The sequence below is a fragment of the Delphinapterus leucas genome, chromosome 15, assembly GCF_059928025.1.
Source record: "Delphinapterus leucas isolate spDelLeu-1000000601 "Yukka" chromosome 15, BTC_Dleu_Yukka2, whole genome shotgun sequence".
Lineage (NCBI taxonomy): Eukaryota > Metazoa > Chordata > Mammalia > Artiodactyla > Monodontidae > Delphinapterus > Delphinapterus leucas.
The window spans coordinates 13,581,697-13,607,920 of NC_143143.1; the positions used below are offsets into that span (position 1 = coordinate 13,581,697).

The 26,224-nt window shown below is 43.4% G+C and overlaps 1 protein-coding gene across 1 annotated transcript in view; it reads left to right on the top strand.

The window, feature by feature from the left end:
- Window positions 1-26,224, top strand: part of GALNT17 (polypeptide N-acetylgalactosaminyltransferase 17) — a 197,057-nt gene that overhangs the window by 130,277 nt on the left and 40,556 nt on the right. Inside the window, exon 5 of the mRNA XM_089896587.1 lies at window positions 641-758. Coding sequence (XP_089752713.1) covers window positions 641-758 — 118 coding nt within the window. The remainder of the gene's footprint in view (window positions 1-640; window positions 759-26,224) is intronic.

Genomic DNA, 26,224 nt, shown 5'->3' on the forward strand with positions numbered 1-26,224 from the left:
GCTGCGTTGGGTCTTCGTTGCTGCGCACAGGCTTTCTCTAGTCGAGACGAGCGGGGGCATCTCTTCATTGCAGTGCGCAGGTCTCTCACTGCGGTGGCCTCTCCCGTTGCACGGGCTCCAGGCGCACGGGCTTCAGTAGCTGTGGCTCGCGGGCTCCAGAACGCAGCCCCAGCAGTTGTGGCGCACAGGCCCAGCCGCTCCGTGGCATGTGCGATCCTCCGGGACCAGGGGTCAAACCTGTGTCCCCTGCGTGGGCAGGCGGACTCCCAACCACTGCGCCACCAGGGAAACCCCAAGTCCAGTATTCTTAAGGATAATCACAGTGCTGTGCATTAGATCCCCAGAACTTGTTTATCTTCTAACTGCAACTTTAGACCCTTTGACCAACATCTCCCCAATTCCTCCATGCCCCAGCCTCTGGTAACCACCAATCTACTCTCTGTTTCTATGATTTGACTGTTTTAGATTCCACATATAAGAGAGTTCTACAGTATTTGTCTTTCTCTGACTTGTTCCACTCAGCATAACGCCCTCAAGGTCCATCTGTGTTGTTGCAAATGTCAGGATTCCCTTTTCTCGTGGCTGAGTAATATTCGCGTGTATGTTTCACATGACTGTTGCCTCTTTCTCCCTCCCGCAGAACGCCAGCCATGATTGGCTGCTCGTTTGTGGTCAACAGGAAGTTCTTTGGTGAAATTGGTCTTCTGGACCCTGGGATGGATGTGTATGGAGGAGAAAATATCGAACTTGGAATCAAGGTTTGTGACATGGCATCCTTTCCTCTTAGTCTGTTTGTGTTTGTGAGTAGAACTGCCTGGTCATTTTTGCTGTGTATTTGAAGCTTCTTTAGCTGGTGAATGACAGAATCATTCACCCCACTTCTGTTCCTAAAGATGTTCCAGCAGGGTTGTCACCCCTCCTCAGACTGGGGGAGACCTGGCCTTCGCCCCTCGAAAGGTTGAACAATTTGTTCATGCCTGGGCGACCCAATCTGGACATTAGCTAGAGAATTTGGTTCCCACTCCCATCCAGTTTCACTCTCTCCTTAAATTTTTCTTAAAATTAAATCATCTCCTTAAATTAGAATTTACATGCTACATATTTTGACAATTCATGTACATCATAGAATCATAAGTTGCCAGAGGAGAGAAGGACCATGTTCTGTGGGACTCTCCCATTTCTCAGAAATGCTTCTAAGGAGGATAATGGGGGGGGGAAGAAGACGCAGAATGGGCCTCTCGCTGGCCCCCCATTCAGATCCGCTCCACTGCTGGATGTTTCAGACACTGGGTATTGCTTAAGATTCTGGTTGAAAGATGAAGTTCACCGTAAACAAAAAAGTTGGACAAATTGATGCATTCCAACCTCTTCACTTTAGTGAATGAACCCGAATGAGGGGTGTGGATGGGGGACACCTGGTAACCGCTTAACTGGTACGTCCTCCTCCGTACCGCAAAGAGGGGGGTCCTGGGGGATGATGCCCAGCTGGGGTCTCTGTGTCCCCACTGCTCCCTGTCCTGAGCTTGTGCATTCCTGAGCCCCTGGGAAGTAGGCTTGTTGGGAACGACTCAGGACACAACTGTAAGGTTTAAGTTTATTGAATTTCTTCCTCCTTCCGCTGCTGGAATCTCCTTGTTCTAGCCAGGCAAGTACCCAGTACCTAGTGCAAGTACTCCAGTCAAAGCCTGCTCTCTGTGTCAGATTTCACTCGTTATCCCTAACTGCTCAGGACCTTTAAGACACTGCATTGCCCCCTCCTCTACACCTGAGCCCCCTTCGTGGAATGGAAGGCTTCATGTCCTCATGATGTAATGAACGTCCAGGCTGCGGAAGCAAAGGATGGTGGAGACCTTCCCTGGATCCTAAAATCACTCCCTTTTGGAGACTGCAGACTCTTGCTGTGTTTTCAGTTCCAGGCTGGGTTCTTTCCTAAGTGGAATTTGCATAAGATTTCTTTGAAAGCCGAGCAATTAAGAAGCCCATGAATATGTTATCGTAGCTAATATACTTGGCATTTACCCATTTGAAATTTAATTGAAGGAAAAGATTTGGGCCCAGCGTGTTGAACTTGGACTGTAACTTCAGTCTCTACCCTGCCCCCATCTCCTCATCCCTTCTCACGCTGCTCTTTTCCTCAGCTCTCATCCGCTTCTAGCACGCCAGGGAATTGACTTATTTATTATGCGTATTGTATTTCTCTACCTTTACTAGCTAGATTGCAAGCTTTATGGGGCACAGATCTTTGTGGGGCTCACCTTTGCATCCCAAGCATGTAGAACCATGCTTAACACATGGCTCAGTAGGTATCTGTTAGATTGATGACTGAATGCCTATTAGGACCCAACATGCGTAGAAGCAGCGACATCATGGAGACAAGCCCGATGGTGGTGATAACTTGTCCAGGTACTTATTTGTGAAAGGAAGGAGCTGAAGGCAGCCCTGCATTGAGATGGTTAAACTTCTTACATTTTTTATAAATTTTATGATAGTTTATAAAATTATATGTATATTTGTATATAATATGTGTACAATTATTAAAATTCATAATAATTTTGTAATTTTAATAATTTAATACTTTTATTAAGGGAGATTTGAATGTCTCTATATGCTGTGAGAAGGAACCCAGTGGAGGGTCAGACGTCACCAACAGAGGGGAGAACAGGATGAGGGAGCACTGTCCCTACGGAGGCAGGGGCACAGGTGGAGGGGTTATGGGGACAGGAGGGCCCCCAGATTTTATTGCAGGGGCAGGCTGCGCTCTGGGGAGAACAGAGGTGGTGACCGTGGAACCCACTGCTAAGAATTGCTAGGATGTTGGTCTCCCCATGCTTGCAAAGCAAAGGTCTGGGTGCCAGGCTCTGCCAGGCTCTGCCAGGCTCTGCCAGGCTCCGTGTTGATGACAGTGACAGTCCTTCGTGGCTACGCGATCCCTGCAGGAGGGGAGGGGCTTGTGAGTCTTGGCCCTGCAGCAGTACAGCCTAGTGGAGCACAGCCCCTGTGCCGTGAGCTGAGGGCCCGTGAGTTCCGCTCTGCATCTCCATGTGGCAGGCTGGAGCGATGGGGCCCAGAGCCTGCTCTCTGACTTGTCTTCTCTGGGGTAGCTCCGTGTCTGGCTGTTCTCCACGCGTCTTTATGTAAGCGTCCGATGGATGGGGCTCGGATCCCACCCTCGTGCAATCACTTGCCTCTTATCCCGGGCACGTCCGGCATCCACGCTGGACATTTGGGAATGTTTATGCCTCTTACTTCCCATAGACCGTGTCATCCCATGACCTACGAGCTGACTCTCCACAGAAGCTTTGGTTTTCTGCTGATTCTGAAAGCAGGAATTGACTGCTGTTGGTACCCTAAGGGCCAAGGCCTGGGTCCAGGGTCCACGTAGCCACCATCTACACAGTAGTCTGTGTTCTTAAGGTGTGGTCCCTGACCAGCGCATCCACGTCACCTGGCCCTTGTTACAAATGCAGGTTCTCGGGCCCCATCCTACACTTACTAACACTCTGGGGTGGTGTCCAGCAACCTGTGTTTTAATAAGCCTTCCAGATGATTCCGTTACACACCCAAGTTTCAGAGCCCCTGATCTACACCCGACCTTAGCCGGCTTCCTGGCAAACACGTATCTATTCTCAGAAACGAACCCGGGTGAGAGTCCACATGCTTCAAGGCCCACCTTGAAAAATACATTATTAAGAAAGCCATCCCTGCTGCTTGAAAAAACTCAGAGCTTATGTAATATATGTACACATATATACACATATATAATTATATAAAGTGTACACACATACATTATATAAATTAACCTATAATAACCTGTAAGAAATGACATAAAATTCTATGCTTTAGTTAAGTGGGGAAATTTTAATATGAGACCACATCTTTGTAATTTCTTTGACTAAGAAATAGGTCCATCTGTGATCTAACTATTCTCTAACATTTTTCATTACTTTTTAATTCCATCCTCAGTAATTAAAGAACAGGAAGAATAGAAATTCTCACTGTGGTTCAGGGAAATAAAAACAGTAGGGTTTACTCTAGGGCTATTGTTTGGATGAAAGGCAAGCTTGCCTGTGACCAAAACAGTCGATACAGTGGAGGGGAAAAAAAGCTTTCCAGGGCTGAGAAAATAAATGAGATCAGAAATTGAAAGGTTTCATCTTGTTCTGAGTGACATTAATCAGAAACCATTAACGAGGCATGTTATAGTAACATGTCTAAAGGGTAAGAGGAAAAAAAATTCTCCGAGGAGAAAAGACCAGATAGATTACTTTTAAGTGGTATAAAATCAGATGGCTTCAGGTTTCTCCAATATATCCGTCTGCTTTGGGAAGAAGGGGCACTTTCTTATTCTGAGCTCTCATATAAGAGCCTGACATACACCACTACGGAATCCTGTCTGGCAGCTAATCTGAAAGGAAGGCAATAGAAAGATGCTGTCAGATCCTCAAGCCACCAGAAAAGGTCTTAGCTCACCATGAATCTCAAGAACCGAATAAAAGGCAGAATTCCTATGTGTGTACCTTGTTGTTGAAAATATTGTCGAGACCAGCATTTGAAGGACTGCCTCCTTCAAAGGGCTTAGAAATTATGGGCTGTCTGGGGTGGCCTAAGTCCCAGGGCTCCAGATGAACATGGAATCTCCCTCTCCCACTCTTTGCCCCATCTCTTGTTCTTTTTTTTTTTTTCTTTTTTTCTTTTGCTCCCGATCTTGTGTCTTGTCTCTGACAAGCTGGTGGTATAATTCAGTGTGAGTCCAAAGGCCTCATAATCAGGGGGGCTGATGGCATATACAGTCCTGGTCTGACTCTGAAAGTTCAAGAATCAGGAGTACTGATGTCTGAAGATGGATAACAGCCCAAGGAGAAACATGAAACCGCTCCGACAAGTGCTGTTGACTGATGCTCTGATCCCCACCCCAGCCACTCCTCTGTCCATGGGCTTTGGGACTCATCACCCAGCATCCATTTTAACCATGAAGGCTCCTCCCTGCCCTCCGTCAGACCCTTGACATCAAAATCCCCAATGTCCAGAAGCCTCTTGTGTCCTTTGTCTTCCATTTGGAACTCTTGGGCTTAAGTCTGCTCTATCTATTGGATGTTGTGATTTGGATAATGGTCACTCCTGGAGGTGACCAAACCATCAGTTCTGTCTCGTTTTCCTAATCCTTAGACTGTATGAGTCTTTGGTTCTTCCTTCCCTATTGGCGTTGGTCATCTCTGGCTATGGGAAGGTCTTCATAGTGCAGGGTTAGAGTATACCTGTGATAAAATTCAGAGCGAAAGTCCCTGGTCTCGTGTAGATAGAATAGGCTTTGAGATTTCACCGACTGGTCTTTAATCTGGATGCATCTATTTCAGGTGGCCAACAGTTCAGATGAATGCTTCTGGATATAACGGGGAGCCTTCCCTGCTCTAGCAGACGCTTTTGCTAGGGAGACCACAGTAGACAGACATGGTCCCTATCTCCATGAAGTTTATAGTCAGGCAGAAAAACCATTCATTTAATAAGTAATTACCAATGGGATGAGTGTGAAAAGATAGGACAAGGGGAGAATAGAGGAGAAGATAACAGGGGAATATATGCTACTCTAGGGAGTTGGGAAGTGCCTCCCTAAGGAAACGATGTTGAAGACTTGAAAAATATGTTGAATTTAGATAGGCCAAGAAGGTGTGGAAGTGGAGTGTAAGAGTAAAAGAATATTCCAGACAGTTTTGGCTGTATGAGATGATTAAGTTGTAGAGATCTGTTAGACAGCATAGTACTTATAGTTAACAATGCATTGCATACTTAAAATGTTGCTAAGACAGTAGATCTTATGTTGTGTTCTTTTCAAAAAAGGTTTGTTTGTTTATCTATTGAGATATAATTGACATACATCACTGTGTAAGTTTAAGGTGCACAGTAATAATAAGTAAAGAGTGGAGGAGGAAACGTTTGGAAGTGATGTGTATGTTTATAGCATAGATTGTGGTGATGGTTTCCCAGGGGTATCCTTATCTCCAAACTCATCAAGTCGTATATGTTAAATATGTACAGCTTTTTAATGTCAATCATGCCTCAATAGACTGGTCTTAAAAAGAAAAGGATATTTCAGGCAGAGAGAAAAGCATGTGCAAACGTTTGGAATTCTGGGAAGGAAATATATTCTGGGAACTGCGAGGCGTTCCAGGTGGCTGGAACAGGTAAAGGGAGAGGGAAATATGTTAGATGTAGTGGCAGCGATCTAGTGGCGTTAGATTATGCAAGACTTGTAAACAAGAATTTGGCTTTCTCTTAAGGACCACTGTGGACGTTTTGAAAGAAAAAAAAAAGACATATGCGATATAAGAGACATATATCTGTGTGTGTATGTGTATCTACACATAGTCCCATGTTTTACCCATAACCCAGATCCTCTGGAGGCATTTAAGGGGAGCGAGGTTATCAGAATTTTTTTTTTTTTAATAAGAGGACCATTATGACTGCCGTGTGGAGAATGGATGATAAAGCTGGATGGACTCAGAGGAGGGACAGTGAGAGAGCCTGGACTATGGTTGGGGCAGTGGGAGAGAAATGGACAAATTCAGAAGGCAGGATAGACAGGATCTGAGGATTGAGTGTACAGAGGGGATGAAGGGAAGCGGGGGTCAAGGCTGACTCTGAAGTCACTAGCTTGAACAATTGGGCGTTGCTGTTCTCTGAGAGGCACCGTTGGAGGATGCCTGGGAGAAGGCAGAAGATCATGCTTTCTGTTTGAGGTGTGGTCAGTCTGAAGTTCCTGACACTGCCCAGTTCATCCAGTAGGCAGTTGGTTGTGTGGAGATTAAGCTAAGGGTAGAGGACAAAGCTTGAGATAGACTTGAGCATCTTTGGTACCTAGATCATATTTGAAGTTGCCAGAGGCAACAGGTTGCATAGAGAAATGAGAAGAGGGGATAAGACAGAAGTCCAGAAAACAAGCAACATTTAAGGTGTGGAAGGAGTGGCTGGAAAGGAAACTGAGAAGAAGGGACCCAGAATAAGAGAAAAACCAAGAGAGAGTGGATTTGAGAAGAGTGTGTATACATACCCAAAGCAGGCATGGGGAGGAAGGGATGGATCTGGGCACCATTCAGGAGACATGATGAACAGGAGCTGGTGGATGATTGAACATGAGGAATGGATGAGAGGGGAGTGTGGGGTAGCTCCCAGGTTTCTGAGCAACCGGGTGGATTCACTTAGAGAACACTGGCAGAGAAGAAGGTCTGTAGGTGGGAATTCGAGAAGTTCCATTTTAGAAACATTGAGTTTGAGGAGTAACAGTCCTCTGTGACCTGGCAGTGAGATGTTGAGGGAGCACGGGCGTAGGACGGGGTCCCAACCAAGAGCAGGAATTGGGACGAGGTTCCAGGAGAAGTATGGGGTGTTCACCGTGCCACTCTGGGCTCCACTGGACAGTGGGGCTCAGGGTTTAGGCTGACTTATCTCTAAAGTGTATTGCCATCCTCTTAAATAAGAAAAGCTGAAAAAACACACATATGCATATACACACCCCGCCCCCCAAACAAGCCTTCCACAAGAGACTTTCCCAAGGACGGCCAGCAACATCATGTCAGTTTGTAGAATAAAATGGTTTCCATAGAGTTTCTAAAATCTTTAATGATAATTTTGTACCGGCTGGGAATTCCACCCCGAGTGGATGAAGGGTTTAGATGATACTGCCTCTTGTTACTTTTTTTTCCCCTCAAAACAAATTGGAGAATGAAGAATTGTCATTACAGTTTATGTTAATTTCTTTTATTTTTATTCAACATTTTATTATGGAAAAGTTGAAACATACACAAAAATAGAACAGTCTAATGAATCCAAATGTACAAATCATTCAGCTTCAACAAATAGCAACATTTTGCTGTGTGTTTTTCAGTTGCCGCCTCTCAGCTTTTAAAAAGCAAATCCCTAGACATCATATCTTTCTGCCTATAAAAACTCTAGAGTGCATTTCTAATATATAAAGACTTTTCTAAAGCGTAGGCTCAAAGTAAATTTACACATAGTAAAATCCATTACCGGTTCATGCTTCTCAAAAAGATTTCTCAAAATTCTGTGAGATTTTCTCAGCAACGAAAACAACGACAAATGCGATTTGTAGACCTTTCCAAACAAGGTCTACAAATTGCATTTGGTTGATATGCCTCTTTTGAGTTTTTTTAATTTTTAATTGAAGTATAGTTGACTTACAATGTTGTGTTAGTTTCAAAGTGATTCAGTTATATATATTTTCAGGTCATTGTAAAGATATTGAATAGAGTTCCCTGTGCTATACAGTAAATCCTTGGTGTTTATCTATAATATATAGTGGTGTGTGTCTGTTAATCCCATACTCCCAATTTATCCCTCCCCACCCAGATTCCTCTTAAGTATCTTTTAATCTAAACATTTCCCCTCACCTTTATTATTCTCGCGTCATTCATCTACTGAAGACGCCAAACCATCTGCCTTGTAAAATTTTGCACAATCTGGACTTCACGGATTGAGTCCACTTAATGTCTTCAACATGTTCCTCTAATCTCCATTTTCTCTAAGCCGTATTAGATCTAGAAGGTTGATTAGACTCAGTTTCCTTCTTTCCAGCCCTTCCTTCTTTCCCACAAGAACACTTTAGGTGATGCTGTAGGTGATGCTGTAAACTTCCTATCACATCACATTAGGAGATGCATACCATCTGGTTGTCTGGATTTTAGTGATGTTAAGATTCAATAGTAGGTCCATGTGTTTTCAGACTGATTTATCCATTATAAAATTCCCCACTCAACCTTTCACCTCATGGTTTTGGCAGCCGCTAATGATCATTGCCCAGATCCTTTGTTTCATTAGGGTTTACGAAATGGTGATTTTTAAATTTTACATTCATCCTGCACCTCTAAGCCATAATTCTACTAAAAATGAACTTAACCTCATCAACGATTTGGATACTCTGAAATATAGTTGAAACAGGAAAGCCTGGATAAATGCTTGATTCTTTCCTTTTATTTAAACAGTTTTAGAATATTGATTTGGTGCCATAGCAACCTCCAAAGGTGACCAATAGGCTCTTTTCCAGTAGTGTTATTTTTAAAAAATATATTGGAGAATGGACTTGAGGACACGGGGAGGGGGAAGGGTAAGCTGGGACGAAGTGAGAGAGTGGCATGGACATATATACACTACCAAACGTAAGGTAGATAGCTAGTGGGAAGCAGCCGCATAGCACAGGGAGATCAGCTCGGTGCTTTATGACCACCTAGAGGGGTGGGATAGGGAGGGTGGGAAGGAGGGAGATGCAAGAGGGAAGAGATATGGGAACATATGTATATGTATAGCTGCCTCACTTTGTTATAAAGCAGAAACTAACACACCATTGTAAAGCAATTATACTCCAATAAAGATGTTAAAAAATATATATATATTTTTTATGTTTCTAAATCCATTACAGTCATTATTCATTTTTTGCCCATTCTGTATGTGTTTTTATTAAAGTCTTATTTAATACAGGAAAATGCAGATTTTCAGTCTTCAGTCTAATGGGTTTCCCAGTTACATACATCCCAATAATCACCTCCCCAAACATGATATTGAACATTTCCTTTGCCTGAGAAAAGTCCCTTGTTGCCACTTTCCTATCTTTTCTCTCTACTCCCCTACACCACCCGCTCCAGGCAACCATTTTCTGATTTTTATCACCATAGGTCAGTTGTGTCTGTTCTAGAACTTCCCATAAATGGAATCAAACCTTATATACTCTAATCTTTTAACTAATTAATGTTTTTGAGATTCCTCCATGTTGTTTTTATTTCTGAGAAGTACTCTATTGTGTGAAAATAGGATCATTTGTATATTAAGTTTTTTGCTCAAGGATAGTTGGGTTCTTTCCAATTTAGGACTGTTATGAACATACATGTTAAAGTCTTTTTTGGACATATGTTTAAATTTTATTGGGTAAGTACATAAGAATTTAATAGCTAGAATGTAGTGAAGATGTATGTTTAACTTTTTAAGAAATGGTCAAACAAGTGTCTAAAGTGTTTGTACCATTTTCCCCTCACGCCACCATTGTATGAGAGGTCCAGGTGTCCACATCTTTGCCAGTACTTGGTATTGTCGGTATTTATTTTAACGAATCCAGTAGGTTTAAAGTGGTACCTCGGTGTGGTTTCCATTTACATTTCCTTGATAGCTTGTGCCTTGATTTCCTTGTGCCTATGGATAATTTGCACATCTTCTTTTGCCCATTTTTAACCATCGTGTTATTTTATTTTTATTTTTATTTGTAGGGATTCATTATATGTGTTCTGGGTATGATCTTTTTTTCAGATATACATACTGTGAATATTTTTCTCTGGCCTGTGGCTTGTTTATTCATGTTCCACTGTATTTTCTTCTGGAAGCTTTATGGTTCTAGCTTTTACCTTTGGGTCTATGATCCATACAACCCTGAAGAGAACAAAAGAGAATATCTTGAGGTAGGCAATACTTTTTGGACTGGGTACAGAAAACGTTAACAGTTTTTTAGCAAAGTGATCAATTGGATTTAATCAAAATTTAAAATTTCAGCTCATCAAAGCATAACCTTTAAAAATGTATAGGCAAGCCACACAGTGGGAGAAGTATATCTGACAAAGGAATCTTATCCAGATTATATATAACACAACCTAAAAGTCAAGACTAAAAAATGGCAAAACATCTGAACAGCCACTTCGCAGAGCTTCCTTGCTTTCTGGCCCAAGAGGTTCCAGACTTGTCCCGTATATTTTATGTCTCAAACCTGGAATCAGCCATTACTCTAAGGATCCCTGATTCCTTCTAGTGGGAAATTAGAGACCAGAGTCTTGTCAGTGAAGGTGCTCGCTGCTACTGGATTGTTATCTTGTCTGAGACTTTTCAAAAAAGTTGGACAATACTGACTTTTTTAGAAAGAGAAATGTAAGTCGTTCTTTCATACGAATATTTCCAATTCAAATTTGTGATTACGGGATTTTTACTTCTTTGATTTTATACTTATCTTTCACTGAAAGCCTTATTATAATATACATAGAATGTCATATTCTTATTGACATAATTTCTTATTTGCTTTATTCTACTGTATATATTGTATATGTATGTATATATATTCAAAATAAGAATGCCAGCTAACAAGCTGACTGAATGAAATTCAGTGTTTCTTTATGGTTTATTTTGTCCTTAGAATGTATTCCACTAGTCATGTGTGGTCAATGTTCTGTGTTTTAAAGGTATTTGAAATCATTTTTCTCTCTGTGGTTATGCCACCTCCTTGATGTAGGATGTTAGAGCCAAATGACAATGAACAACAAAATTTACTTTTCTAAAAAATTTTGCTGAGGTTACAAGTCAGTTTACAACTTATTTGACCTGAAGTTTCGGCTATTTTTTAAGATTTTGTTTTGTTTTGTTTTGTTTGTTTTTTGCGGTGCGCGGGCCTCTCACTGCTGTGGCCTCTCCTGTTGCGGAGCACAGGCTCCGGACGCGCAGGCTCAGCGGGCATGGCTCACGGGCCCAGCCGCTCCGCGGCATGTGGGATCTTCCCGGACCAGGGCACGAGCCCGCGTCCCCTGCATCGGCAGGCGGACTCTCAACCACTGCGCCACCAGGGAAGCCCAAGACTATGTTTTTTAAGAGCAGTTTTAGGTTCACAGCAAAACTGACAGCACAGTAGAGAGATTTCCCCACAGATACATAGCCTCTCCCATTATAACATCCCTGACCAGAGTGGTACACGTGTTACAGTAGATGAACCTACACTGACACATCCTAATCACCCAAAGTCCATAGTTTACATTATGTTTCATTCTTGGTGGTGTACATTTTACGGGTTTGGGCAATAACAGGTATCCATCCTTGTAGTGTCATACACAGTATTTTCACTGCCCTAAAATTTTACTGTGCTCCACCTATTCATCCCTCCCACCCACCCCCAGCCCCTGACAACCACTGATCTTTTTACTGTCTCCATAGCTTTGTGTCTTCTAACATGTCCATTTGTAATTGTACAGTATGTAGCCTTTTCAGACTGGCTTCGTTCACGTAGTAATTTGCATTTAAAGTTCCCCCATGTCTTTTCGTGACTTGATTGCCCATTTCTTTCTAGTGCTGAATAAAATTCTGTTGTTTGGATGTACCACAGTTTACTTATCCATTCCTCTACTAAAGGATATCTTGATTGCTTCCAAGATCTGGAAATTATGAATAAAACTGCTCTACGTGCCTGTGTGTAATTTTGGCAACACTGTATAATCATAGCAGTGCGGGCCGAGCCCTCTGTTTTTAGGCTGATTTCTACCCAGCACCCTCTCAGGCTTTTGGTTCTGTGATGTCCAGCAACCCACACTGCCAGAGGAGCTGCAAGTCTGGACTGCTGCTTCACGTGGATTCATTTTGTGTGTAAATCTGTCCCAGCCCACCTTCACTGTGGCTGAGCTCGTGTATCTGATTCACCGGGGGCTCTAGGATTGTTATTGTTGTTAGAGTATTGGAAAAAAAAATTCAAGAACTGCCAAGCATAAAAAAAAAAATACTCCTCCCTCCCCCTCCCCTGCAAAAAAGCATCATATTGATTGTCAAAGCTAAATTAAATCATTGCATACCAGAGCTAAACCAGGGACTTCGCTGGTGGCGCAGTGGTTAAGACTCTACGCTCCCAATGCAGGGGGCCCGGGTTCGATCCCTGGTCAGGGAACTAGATCCCACACGCCTGCCACAACTAAGAGGTCGCATGCCACAACTAAGGAGCCGGCGAGCCGCAACTAAGGAACACACCTGCCACAACTAAGAGCCGGCACAACCATAAATAAATAAATAAACAAAGCTAAACCACAGAGGAAAAATTACCCATATAGGGGTAAAGACAGGACCCCAAAAATTCTGAAAGTGGGCAGAGAATGTCAAGAAACACCTACACCATCATCAATAAGTAGAGGGACACCAGGGAGAAGAGAAGGGAGGCCCTGGTGAGAAGAACCCACGGGCTTGACCTTCTCTATAACCTTCACTGTTGCAGTACTTTTTTGCACCACAGTTAGTCTGTATTCAGTTAGTCTGTACTCGGTGCTTAAGAAGAAATTCGGGCATTTCCCACAAATGCCATGACGTTTAAATGGGAGAGAGAAACACTTAATAATATCTGCTGTTGGTTGGCACTAACATTGGGCCAGACACTGTGCCCATAGGCACTTTACAAACATGAGGTTATTCAGTCCCCATGAGCATCCTGTGAATTAGTCATTATCGATGCCATTTTATGGATGACACTGGGATTGTTAGGAGGCAAGTAATTTGTCCAAGATCTTACAGCTGATAAATGGAAGAGCCAGAAGTCAACCCCAATCTGTCTGACTCTAAAGCTCTCTGAGGTTTTTGCTCACCTATTGCTTAGAATATTTATTCATCCAGAGCACTGCATCCCTCCACCCTGTGAATGGAGGTGACAACACTGCTGATTATGTAATGATGTCATCATATAGTAGGTGCTCAAGACGTTGGTTGTATATAATACATATCATAAAGTACTTCCATTTGCAATAGATTCAGTGCTCATAATTCCTGTGTAGACACCCAGATAGATACGATGCCCATCCACCTCTATCATGTAATACACTATCTCATATATAGAGAACTGTAGTTATGCAATAAACAAAAACGTGTTTGAAACAGCATGAAATTGGATTTCCTCATCCATAAATTGTGTGATATTTATGTGTAAGTTATAGTTTGAGAACCGGAACCACGATGTTGATATTTTTATAAATGGTGTCTAATGTATTTCTATTAAGGGGAGATATATTTGCCTTGCTGAAATGTATTATCATAATAGCCAAACCATCTACTCTACCACTGGAAAATATTGTGGTATTCCATCTGGAATTTCACTTGCCTGCTCCCAGACTGCCAGATCTATTGTCAATTATTGTAGGCATCTGTGAGTTATTTATAGGAAGCATCCATCTATTTTTACAACTCTGAAAAGTCTGTCACTCTCATTCATCTCCCTGGGAATAAAGCAATAATTTGATTCTCTATAAATGTGAACCTGAATTTATACCATCCTCTCCAGTTAAGACTGTAGTGATATGGGTGGTCTATAGCTCTGGGTTTCTGGGGCAGGAGACTGGAAGGTAGCATCCTTGCCTGGTGTGTTTGTTGCCATTTTCCACTATTTCTACACGAAAGGGGGTGGGAATCAACCTGTCCCTATTCTACAATATTTAGGGCATAATTGTCTCGTTCCCTGTACCACGTAGGCTTGTGGAATGCCATGCCACAAAGAACAGCCACCAGGATCCTGAGCCACTGAATTCAGCCCAGGATCCAGTAGTGGGGTGGATGTCTGCAAACATGGGCCTTGGGCACTGCGATGTGCTCAGCTTTCAGGAAAACTGCCACTGCAAAGTTTTTAGGGCTTCAACAGGAAAATAGTTGAATGTCTGGGGGCCTCTCAGATATTTGCTGTCGTGCAGAGAGCCAGTTGGACAAACCCAGGTTATCCATCCTTGGCATCCCATCTTTTGGCCCATTGAAGGAGAGCTTGCCTGAGAAACGTCAGTGTTTTATCCCCTCTTCCCTTGCTAAGGTGCCAAGGAGGGAGCCATCCTTAGCTGCCTGGGGTCCTATGGAACCAAGGCTGTTTGGGCCTAGAAATCTGATGCTTCCAGGGTCAGGGAAGTGGGCAGTGGGAAGAGAGCTTGAAGAATCACTAAAATGAGAACATAAGGGGCATGAGGAGGAATCGGGGCTGGAGTGTGTAGCCAGAGGATTGGAGAGCTGGGAAGACCAGAGGGAGAAATGATGGACCGGGCAAGCAATGTGGAGAGAAATCCTGGAGGAGTACCGGAGACAGGTGGGTTCCAGTGCCCTGGGCTGGCTCCCGCACGCATTCTGCAGCATGATGCTTGCATGGGCTGGCTGCACTTAAAGGCCCTCAGAATAGGGCAACCCTTCACTCAGCTGCAGTCTCCACTGAGGGAGCCAGATTCAAGCATGAAAGCACCTCTGACATCTCTTTATCATGTTCTGAAAATGGAAAGTTTGTGCCGGAGACTCTTCCCAGATGGAACCATTTGTCCTTAAAGATCATTTCCTAAGTATTACATACCAGCCTAGCTCAGCAAGGAAACTCTTTGTTTATGCTAATGGCCTTTATTTTTGTGGAAGCTCTTATTTAAGCCAGTTAGTTTTGGGGAAAGAAGTCTAAGTGGACATATGGTGAGTGGATTTGCCGAAGGTTACCCTCAGCTTTGAAGCCACCATTCGTCCACGTGCAAAATGCCATGTAGGGGCACATCTTCCAGGGACAGCCATGCATAGCCACTGTCTGCTTCACCGAGGATGAAATGGCACCTCGTTTGACTATTTTGTAATTAATCCCCTCCCCGCTTTGGAAAATCTGAAAGGGAAATATATTGTGCATTTGACAACGCCATAAATTTTAAAGTACTCACGCTTTGAAATACATCTATATGTTTCCTCTATGTGACAGAAATGGGAGGCATTAAAACCTCACATATGTTTTCTGACTGGCATTTAGAGTCTTTTTAACCTTTTGGTGACACATTCAAATTCCACTCCTCCTACAAGAACAACCATGTAGGATATTACAAAGGTCCATTCTATTGATGCAAAGAGGCCAAAAGAATGTGCAGATTTCAGTGAAAGGTTATCATTTTCTTTTAAAAATGTTTTTTACCTCCACTGATGCTCATACCAAGTTCTCCTGTTTTGCTCACCCAGAAAATCAGCCAGTCCTTTGGGCTTAGAATGGTTGTGGCAAATTTGGGGCTCTTTTTTGGAAAGTTATCAAAGATAAATTAGCCCAGAGGCAAGATGCTCAGTCTTCTTAAAGAACTGGCAGCTATGACAAACTCTAGTAAAGCTGTTAAGAAGAGATCTGTATCCAGGCAGGAAAGTGGGAGGCACAACTTCTTAAGATCCAGATGATGGAAGAGTTGGATGGGCTTGAGGGAGTTGGTTGATGTTCCAGTTCTATTTGCAGAGAAAATAGCCCCAGGGAATTCCCTGGTGGTTCAGTGGTTAGGACTCCACTGCAGGGGGTCCGGGTTCAATCCCTGGTCGAGGAACTAAGATCCCGCAAGCCATGTGGCACAGACAAAAAAAAAAAAAGAAAGTAGCCCCAAAATGAGTGGATTAAAATAATAGCCATCATTTCATTCTCTCTCCTGTGAGTGGGGAATTCAGACAGGGCACAATGTGTTGTGAGATGAATTATGCCCCCCTTCCCCAAGAGATGTTGAAGTCCTAACTTCCGGTACCTGGGATTGTGGCCTTGTTTGGAAATAAGGTCTCTGCAGGTGTAATCAAGGTAAAATGAGGTCATTAGGGCCGGCCCTAATCCGGTATGGCCAGTGTTCCGATAAGAAGAGGCGAAGACACAGACACATAGAACATCTTGTGACAACAGAAGCAGACATTGGAGCGATGCGGCTGCAAGCCAAGGAATGCCAAGGAGCACAGAGAGCTGATGGCCAAGGAAGGGTTCAGAGAGAGCGCGGTCCTACCAATACCTTGGTGGACTTGCAGCCTCCAGAACTATGAGAAAATACATTTCTGTTTTCAGCCCCCCAGTTTGAGGTCTTCATCACAGCAGTCCAAAGAAACTAATACATGTATTGTGGGGATGGTTTGTCTCTGGTCCACCCTGCCTGGGGCCTTAGCTAGAAAGACTTAAAGGATGGGAGTTGGAACCATCTAGAATATTCAGGCACATGTCTGGCAGCTGGTGCTGGCTTTTAACTGTCTCCTGAGCTTGGCTCCCAGGTAGGACGCCTCCACATGGCTCTCCAGGTCGTCTCCCGGGTGGGCTGGTTTGGGCACCTTCTCAACGTGATGAGACTAAGCATCTCAAAAGAGCCCAATGGAAGTTGCATCACCTTTTATGACCTTGCCACCCAAGTCACCCAGTGTCATGTCTACTGTAGTCACAATTCAGGGGAAGCCTGGGGCTCACAAGGAGGGGACATAGACCCCACTTCTGGACGGGCAGAATCACATTACAAAAGAGCATGTGGAATGGAAGAGATGGTTGCGGCAATTTGGGGGGAAATATAATCTACACATTGGAAAGTGTTTTCCACTTCCTCTTGGGTGGATTAGACATCCACCATCCAATGGCAGGGGGCTGAGATAGTCTCTTCAGTCTCTCCTCCCTCCCTTCCCCTGTTGACTCTGCCATCTCCTTTATGGGTTGTCCCTGCTGCCACGTCTGGTTCTTGCAACCTTGGTCTGGTCTTCCACCCTAGAAGGAGTTACATTTAGTCCAATAGGCATGTCTGGAGTCCTGCATGCAAGAAAGTGAGCTAAGTGTCGCATCAGGCCCCGTGTCGGCAGAGAGGGGAAAGGTTGCAGGCTGGGAGGACTTGCGGTGATGGAGAACAGTGACAGGTGTGCAGCTGACCGCGGTACAGGCCAGATGTGATTTAGTGCTGCATGTCACGTGGAAGCAAAGTGGTGGGGAATCAGGAGATCGAAAGAGGGTTCCTGGTGGAGGTGGTGAGGATTGGTTCCATTTCTGGGTCCCCCTATGACAGATGCTGCAAGACTGCCTTGCAGGACAAGGTGGGGTCTGCGGGTCTCTGCCCCTGACGTCTCTCTGTGCCCCTCAGATTCCTCACCTGTTCCCGTGACCCCTCCACTCTGCTGTAACCGTACCTCAGCTTCATTTCTTACTCTGACAGAAGACGCAGTTTTCCAATTCAGAGAAGGCAGGAACCACCCAGGTTCTAGAAGAGACTGGCCTCTCTGATAACACTGACTGAGGGCTGACTGCCTCAGAAGCAGCAAGGTGTGTCCTTAACATACTGTAGCTAAAAACTGGCTTCCTTGGTCAGCAGGGATACTGGTGACGCTCACAGAATGTGTGTGCTGAGCTCACCCACGTGGAGACAGAACAGCTGTGCTCGCCTTTTCTCTTATCTGCATTTGGTGGTAGTTTGTGGTTTCCAGGGTGACTTTTGGGTTTGTCTGGAAGCTTTTGATTCTTTTTTTATCTAGGGTGTGCTGGCAGTCTGAGAGGCCTGGGGGTTTCAGGTCTCTGACATCATAGAGCTGACAGTCTGGTTGGGGGATCATACAGTAACTAACTAAACACACACAGACAGACAGTGATGCCTTGAGATGCGTTACATGAAGGAAGAGCACTAAGTGCTCGGGGAGAGCACAGGGGATGGTAGGCTGTCCCCAGGGTGGTAGGCCGGGGACATTTGTGGTCAGGGAGGATCTGTCTCGGGAATGATATTGAAGCATGACTGGAAGGAGGAAGGAGACAGCAGAGGACAGAATTCGCAGGGCCTCGAGCTCCAGAGACACGTGGGTTGGTTGAGCTCCAGGCAGGGATGGCTGAGCAGATCGGTCAGCGTGCAGACTGAGAGCGAAGAGGTCAGAAAGGCAGGAAGGGCCCAGATCATGTAGGGCCCCAGAGTCCACCATGCACGTTGGGTACGTGGTTCTCATTGAAGGGAGAACCACGTGACCCACAACACACGTGGATGAGAGGCAGAGCTAAGGGAGACGGGCTGGTCCAATTGCAGTGGAAATCCCTGATTTGCTGGTAGGGGCTTTGCTCTCTTTTATTTAAAAGGTCAGGGCTTCCCTGGTGGCGCAGTGGTTGAGAGTCCGCCTGCCGATCCAGCGGACACGGGCTCGTGCCCCGGTCCGCGAAGATCCCACATGCCGCGGAGCGGCTGGGCCCGTGAGCCATGGCCGCTGAGCCTGCACGTCCGGAGCCTGTGCTCCACAACGGGAGAGGCCACAACAGTGAGAGGCCCGCGTACCGCCAAAAAAAAAAGGTCAAGGCCACCCTCTGACAATCAGACTCTTTGAGTCTCTGCAGGACGAGGGCTTGGCAGGGGTGACCAGAATTGGGGTCTCCCCGGGGCCTGGGAACCTCATTGGCGGTGAAGGTATGGTCTTCGCTAGTCCCTCTAGGAGCCCTGAGTTCGGGTCTTGTGCTATCATTGCATCACGCCATGCCATCTTAAGAAAGGCCCTTCCACCTGTGAGAGCATCTCTGAAAGCCAGCCAGAGCCCTGCTGAATTTTAAACCTAGAACACTTCTTCCATTGGAGGTGAAGTCCCTAGAGGTCTCGAGGGTCAGAATTTCTCACCTGGACACTGCTGACATGTAAGGCTGGGTAATTATTGGTTTAGGGGGTAGCGATGCCCTGTATGTTATAGGCTGTTTAGCAGCATCCCTGGCCTCTACCCCCAGTAGTGCCCACTCCTCACCAACCAAAAATATATTCAGACATTCAGACATTGCCAAATGTCCCTGGGGAGAGGGGAAGGGAATAAAGTTGGCCTTGGTGGAGAACCACTGATTTAGACCATGCCCTCTCCCTGGGGCACTGTGGCCCCCATGGGGGTAGGGGGGTAGGTAATAACACTGGTTATTGAAGGGGGCAGATCTTAGCTATTACAATGGCTTGTAACGCTTCAAAGGGCCATCGTACGTACATAAACAGTGTGTCCGGGACTTCCCTGGTGGTCCAGTGTTTAAGACTCCATGCTTCCAATGCAGGGGGCGTGGCGTCGATCCCTGGTTGGGGAACTAAGATCCCACATGCTGCATGGTGTGGCCAGAAATAAATAAATAAAATTTAAAAAGAAAAAAACAAAACAGTGTATCCATGACACTAAAATTCCATGAGAGAGGAAGGCAATTAGCAAAAAATATCTAAAAAGACTTCGGAGGGGCAGGGGAGTAATAATAAAAAACAAGGTTGAGAAACACTGCTTTAGACCAAGGGGTAGCCATTTTTTCCGGGAGGCTGTAGGACAGGAATTTGGAAATTGAAATGGGGAACCAGAGGGCACCATGGAAGGGTCGGGCACCAGGGACCACTCATCATCACAATAGCTAACGAGAATCACTGCCCATGTGCCGGGCACTGGGCCAGCTGATTTAATACACACAAGCAATGCCACGCACGATAAAAGCTCTTATTTATTTCCCACTTTACAGCTGGGAAATGGAGGCACACGCAGATAAACAGTGAACACTCAATGTCCAGAGACTGTGACCTTGACCTTGGTGGGTCACAGCCAATTAGATTAGGAGGGTTTGCATCTTGAGGGGTAGTTTAGGATCGTGAGAGAGCAGGGAAACTCTGGGACAGGATGGAGACGGAGCTGGGAAAGGAGGAGAGGAAGGCGTGACAGTGGGGCATGAATCAGAAGAAAACTGAAATTTGAGAGATTCGATGTGAGGGAGGGAGGGGCTAAGGATCCGCAAGCATGGAATGAATCAACCTCAGAGTTCAGTGCGATCCTTCACTTGATCTTCTCCAGGTGCCTTTTCCTCCCCAGTGGCTGCAGAGATGGGTTGAAGCAGGCTTGGCTGGGCAGCTGCAAATGAATTCTTTCCCAGGCAAGGCTGGCCTTGGCCTGGCCTTTCACACCTGCTAAATAAATCAGGATGCCTCCTGACTTCCCTCTGGGCCTGTCTCAACTGACTTCTTTCTAAGCTCAAGATTTTCTTTTTTTTTTTTTTCTTTTATTTAATTTTTTATACAGCAGGTTCTTATTAGTCACCCATTTTATACCCATCAGTGTCTACATCAGTCCCAGTCTCCCAGTTCATCCCACCCCCACCCCCGCCCCCGCCCTTTCCCCCCTTAGTGTGCATTCGTTTGTTCTCTACATCTGTGTCTCAATTTCTGCCCTGCAAACTGGTTCACGTGTACCATTTTTCTAGGTTCCACATATATGTGTTAACATATTATATTTGTTTTTCTCTTTCTGACTTACTTCACTCTGTATGACAGTCTCTAGATCCATCCACATCTCTACAAATGACCCAATTTCACTCCTTTTTATGGCTGAGTAATATTCCATTGTATATATGTACCACATCTTCTTTATCCATTCGTATGTCAATGGGCATTTAGGTTGCTTCCATGACCTGGCTATTGTAAATAGTGCTGCGATGAACATTGGGGTGCATGTGTCTTTTTGAATTATGGTTTTCTCTGGGTATATGTCCAGTAGTGGGATTGCTGGGTCATATGGTAGTTCTATTTTTAGTTTTTTAAGGAACCTCCATACTGTTCTCCATAATGGCTGTATCAATTTACATTCCCACCAACAGTACAAGAGGGTTCCCTCTTCTCCACACCCTCTCCAGCATTTGTTGTTTGTAGATTTTCTGATGATGCCCATTCTGACTGGTGTGAGGTGATACCTCATTGTAGTTTTGATTTGCATTTCTCTCATAATTAGTGATGTTGAGCAGCTTTTCATGTGCTTCTTGGCCATCTGCATGTCTTCTTTGGAGAAATGTCTATTTAGGTCTTCTGCCCATTTTTGGATTGGGTTGTTTGTTTTTTTAATATTGAGCTGCATGAGCTGTTTATATATTTTGGAGATTAATCCTTTGTCCGTTGATTCTTTGGCAAATATTTTCTCCCATTCTGAGGGTTGTATTTTCGTCTTGTTTATGGTTTCCTTTGTTTTCCAAGAGCTTTTAAGTTTCATTAGGTCCCATTTGTTTATTTTTGTTTTTATTTCCATTACTCTAGGAGGTGTATCAAAAAAGATCTTGCTGTGATTTATGTCAGAGTGTTCTTCCTAGGTTTTCCTCTAAGAGTTTTATAGTGTCCGGTCTTACATTTATGTCTCTAATCCATTATGAGTTTATTTCTGTGTATGGTGTTAGGAAGTGTTCTAATTTCATTCTTTTACATGTAGGTGTCCAGTTTTCCCAGCACCACTTAATGAAAAGACTGTCTTTTCTCCATTGTATATCCTTGCCTTTGTCATAGATTAGTTGACCATAGGTGCGTGGGTTTATCTCTGGACTTTCTATCTTGTTCCATTGATATATATTTCTCTTTTTGTGCCATTACCATATTGTCTTGATTACTGTAGCGTTGTAGTATAGTCTGAAGTCAGGGAGTCTGATTCTCCAGCTCCGTTTTTTTCCCTCAAGACTACTTTGGCTATTCAGGGTCTTTTGTGTCTCCATGCAAATTTTAAGATTTTTTGTTCTAGTTCCATAAAAAATGCCATTGGTAATTTGATAAGGATTGCATTGAATCTGTAGATTGCTTTGGGTAGTGTAGTCATTTTCACAATGTTGCTTCTTCCAATCCAGGAACATGGTATATCTCTCCATCTGTTGGTATCATCTTTAATTTCTTTCATCAGTGTCTTATAGTTTTCTGCATAAAGGTCTTTTGTCTCCCTAGGTAGGTTTATTCCTAGGTATGTTATTCTTTTTGTTGCAATGGTAAATGGGAGTGTTTCCTTAATTTCTCTTTCAGATTTTTCATCATTAGTGTATAGGAATGCAAGAGATTTCTGTGCATTTTTTCTGTATCGTGCAACTTTACCAAATTCATTGATTAGCTCTAGTAGTTTTCTGGTAACGTCTTTAGGATTCTCTATGTGTAGTATCATGTCATCTGCAAACAGTGACAGTTTTACTTCTTCTTTTCCAATTTGGATTCCTTTTATTTCTTTTTCTTCTCTGATTGCCGTGGCAAGGACTTCCAAAACGATGTTGAATTATAGTGATGAGAGTGGATATCCTTGTCTTGTTCCTGACCTTAGAGGAAATGCTTTCAGTTTTTCACTATTGAGAATGATGTTTGCTGTGGGTTTGTTGTATATGGCCTTTATTATGTTGAGGTAGGCTCCCTCTATGCCCACTTTCTGGAGAGTTTTTATCGTAAATGGGCGTTGAATTTTGTCAAAAGCTTTTTCTGCATCTGTTGAGATGATCATATGATTTTTCTCCTTCAATTTGTTAATATGGTGTATCACATTGATTGATTTGTGTATATTGAAGAATCCTTGCATCCCTGGGATAAATCCCACTTGATCATGGTGTATGATCCTTTTAGTGTGTTGTTGGATTCTGTTTGCTAGTAGTTTGTTGAGGATTTTTGCATCTATATTCATCAGTGATATTGGTCTGTAATTTTCTTTTTTTGTAGCATCTTTGTCTGGTTTTGATATCAGGGTGATGGTGACCTCATAGAATGAGTTTGGGAGTGTTCCTTCCTCTGCAATGTTTTGGAAGAGTTTGAGAAGGATGGGTGTTAGCTCTTCTCTAAATGTTTGATAGAATTCACCTGTGAAGCCGTCTGGTCCTGGACCTTTGTTTGTTGGAATATTTTTAATCACAGTTTCAATTTCATTACTTGTTATTGGTCTGTTCAAATTTTCTATTTCTTCCGGGTTCAGTCTTGGAAGGTTATACCTCTCTAAGAATTTGTCCATTTCTTCCAGGTTGTCCATTTTATTGGCATAGAGTTGCCTGTAGTAGTCTCTTAGGACGCTTTGTATTTCTGCGGTGTCTGTTGTAACTTCTCCTTTTTCATTTCCAATTTTATTTATTTGAGTCCTCTCCCTCTTTTTCTTGATGAGTCTGGCTAGTGGTTTATCAATTTTGTTTACCTTCTCAAAGAACCAGCTTTTAGTTTTATTGATCTTTGCTATTGTTTTCTTTGTTTCTATTTCATTTATTTCTTATCTTTATGATTTCTCTCCTTCTGCTAACTTTGGGTTTTCTTTGTTCTTCTTTCTCTAGTTCCTTTAGGTGTAAGGTTAGATTGTTTATTTGAGATGTTTCCTGAGGTAAGCTTGTATAGCTATAAACTTCCCTCTTAGAACTGCTTTTGCTGCATCGTATGGGTTTTGGATCGCCGTGTTTTCATTGTCATTTTTCTCTAGGTATTTTTTGATTTCTTCAGTGATCTCTTGGTTATTTAGTAACATATTGTTTAGCCTCCATGTGTTTCTGTTTTTTACACTTTTTTCCATGTAATTGATTTCTAATCTCATAGCGTTGTGGTCAGAGAAGATGCTTGGTATGATTTCAATTTTCTTAAATTTACTGAGGCTTGATTTGCGGCCTAAGATGTGACACAAGAGGGAAGAGATATGGGAACATATGTATATGTATAACTGATTCACTTTGTTATAAAGCAGAAACTAACACACTGTTGTAAAGCAATTATACTGCAATAAAGATGTAAAAAAAAAAAACAAGATGTGATCTATCCTGGAGAATGTTCCGTGCGCACTTGAGAAGAAAGTGTAATCTGCTGTTTTGGGATGGAATGTCCTATAAATATCAATTAAATCTATCTGGTCTGTTGTGTCATTTAAAGCTTGTGTTTCCTTATTTATTTTCTGTTTGGATGATCTGTCCATTGGTGAAAATAGGGTGTTAAAGTCCCCCACTATTATTGTGTTACTGTCGATTTCCTCTTTTATAGCTGTTAGCTGTTGCCTTATGTATTGAGGTGCTCCTATGTTGGGTGCATATATATTTATAACTGTTATATCTTCTTCTTGGATTGATCCCTTGATCATTATGTAGTGTCCTTCCTTGTCTCTTGTAACATTCTTTATTTTAAAGTCTATTTTATCTGATATGAGTATTGCTACTCCAGGTTTCTTTTGATTTCCATGTGCGTGGAGTATCTTTTTCCATCCCTCACTTTCAGTCTGTATGTGTCCCTAGGTCTGAAGTGGGTTTCTTGTAGACAGCATATAGATGGGTCTTGCTTTTGTATCCATTCAGCAAGCCTGTGTCTTTTGGTTGGAGCATTTAATCCATTCACATTTAAGGTAATTATCGATATGTATGTTCCTATGACCATTTTCTTAATTGTTTTGGGTTTGTTTTTTAGGTCCTTTTCTTCTCTTGTGTTTCCCACTTAGATTCTTGTGTTTCTTCTCTTGTGTTTCCCCTTTAGCATTTGTTGTAGAGCTGGTTTGGTGGTGCTGAATTCTCTTAGCTTTTGCTTGTCTGTAAAGCTTTTGATTTCTCCATTGAATCTGAATGAGATCCTTGCTGGGTAGAGTAATCTTGGTTGTAGGTTCTTCCCTTTCATCACTTTAAGTATATCATGCCACTCCCTTCTGGCTTGTAGAGTTTCTGCTGAGAAATCAGCTGTTAACCTTATGGGAGTTCCCTTGTATGTTATTTGTCATTTTTCCCTTGCTGCTTTCAATAATTTCTCTTTGTCTTTAATTTTTACCAATTTGATTACTATGTGTCTTGGCGTGTTTCTCCTCGGGTTTATCCTGTATAGGACTCTCTGCGCTTCCTGGACTTGGGTGGCTCTTTCCTTTCCCATGTTAGGGAAGTTTTCGACTATAATCTCTTCAGATATTTTCTCAGGTCCTTTCTCTCTCTGTTCTCCTTTGGGGACCCCTATAATGCGAATGTTGTTGCATTTAATGTTGTCCCAGAGATATCTTAGGCTGTCTTCATTTCTTTTCATTCTTTTTTCTTTATTCTGTTCTGCAGCAGTGAATTCCACCATTCTGTCTTCCAGCTCACTTATCCATTCTTCTGCCTCAGTTATTCTGCTATTGATTCATTCTAGTGTATTTTTCATTTCAGTTATTGTATTGTTCATCTCTGTTTGTTTGTTCTTTAATTCTTCTAGGTCTTTGTTAAACATTTCTTGCATCCTCTCGATCTTTGCCTCCATTCTTTTCTGAGGTCCTGGATCATCTTCACTATCATTATTCTGAATTCTTTTTCTGGAAGGTTGCCTATCTCCACTTCATTTAGTTGTTTTTCTGGGGTTTTATCTTGTTCCTTCATCTGGTACACAGCCCTCTGCCTTTTCCTCTTGTCTATCTTTCTGTGAATGTGGTTTTTGTTCCACAGGCTGCAGGATTGTAGTTCTTCTTGCTTCTGCTGTCTGCCCTCTAGTGGATGAGGCTATCTAAGAGGCTTGTGCAAGTTTCCTGATGGGAGGGACTGGTGGTGAGTAGAGCTGGCTGTTGCTCTGGTGGGCAGAGCTCAGTAAAACTTTAATCCGCTTGTCTGCTGATGGGTGGGGCTGGGTTCCCTCCCTGTTGGTTGTTTGGCCTGAGGCAACCCAACACTGGAGCCTACCTGGGCTCTTTGGTGGGGCTAATGGGGGATTCTGGGAGGGCTCATGACAAGGAGTACTTCCCAGAGCTTCTGCTGCCAGTGTCCTTGTCCTCATAAGGTCAAGGTCTTCTAGGGAAGGAATTTTGTGAGCATCCCTGATTTAAAAAAAGAAAAAACAGGGGGATTATTTCCCATGCAAACTAGGTTATCTACAAAGAGAAATAATGCTACTTCATGCCATCTGAGGGGCAAGTATTACTCCCATCTCAGATTCCAGATTTTATCCTGTCCAGCGGGCTCACTGCTGGAGAGGCAGCTCCCAGCCCCCGGCACACAGCCCCAAACAGATTGACCCTCCTCTGCTCG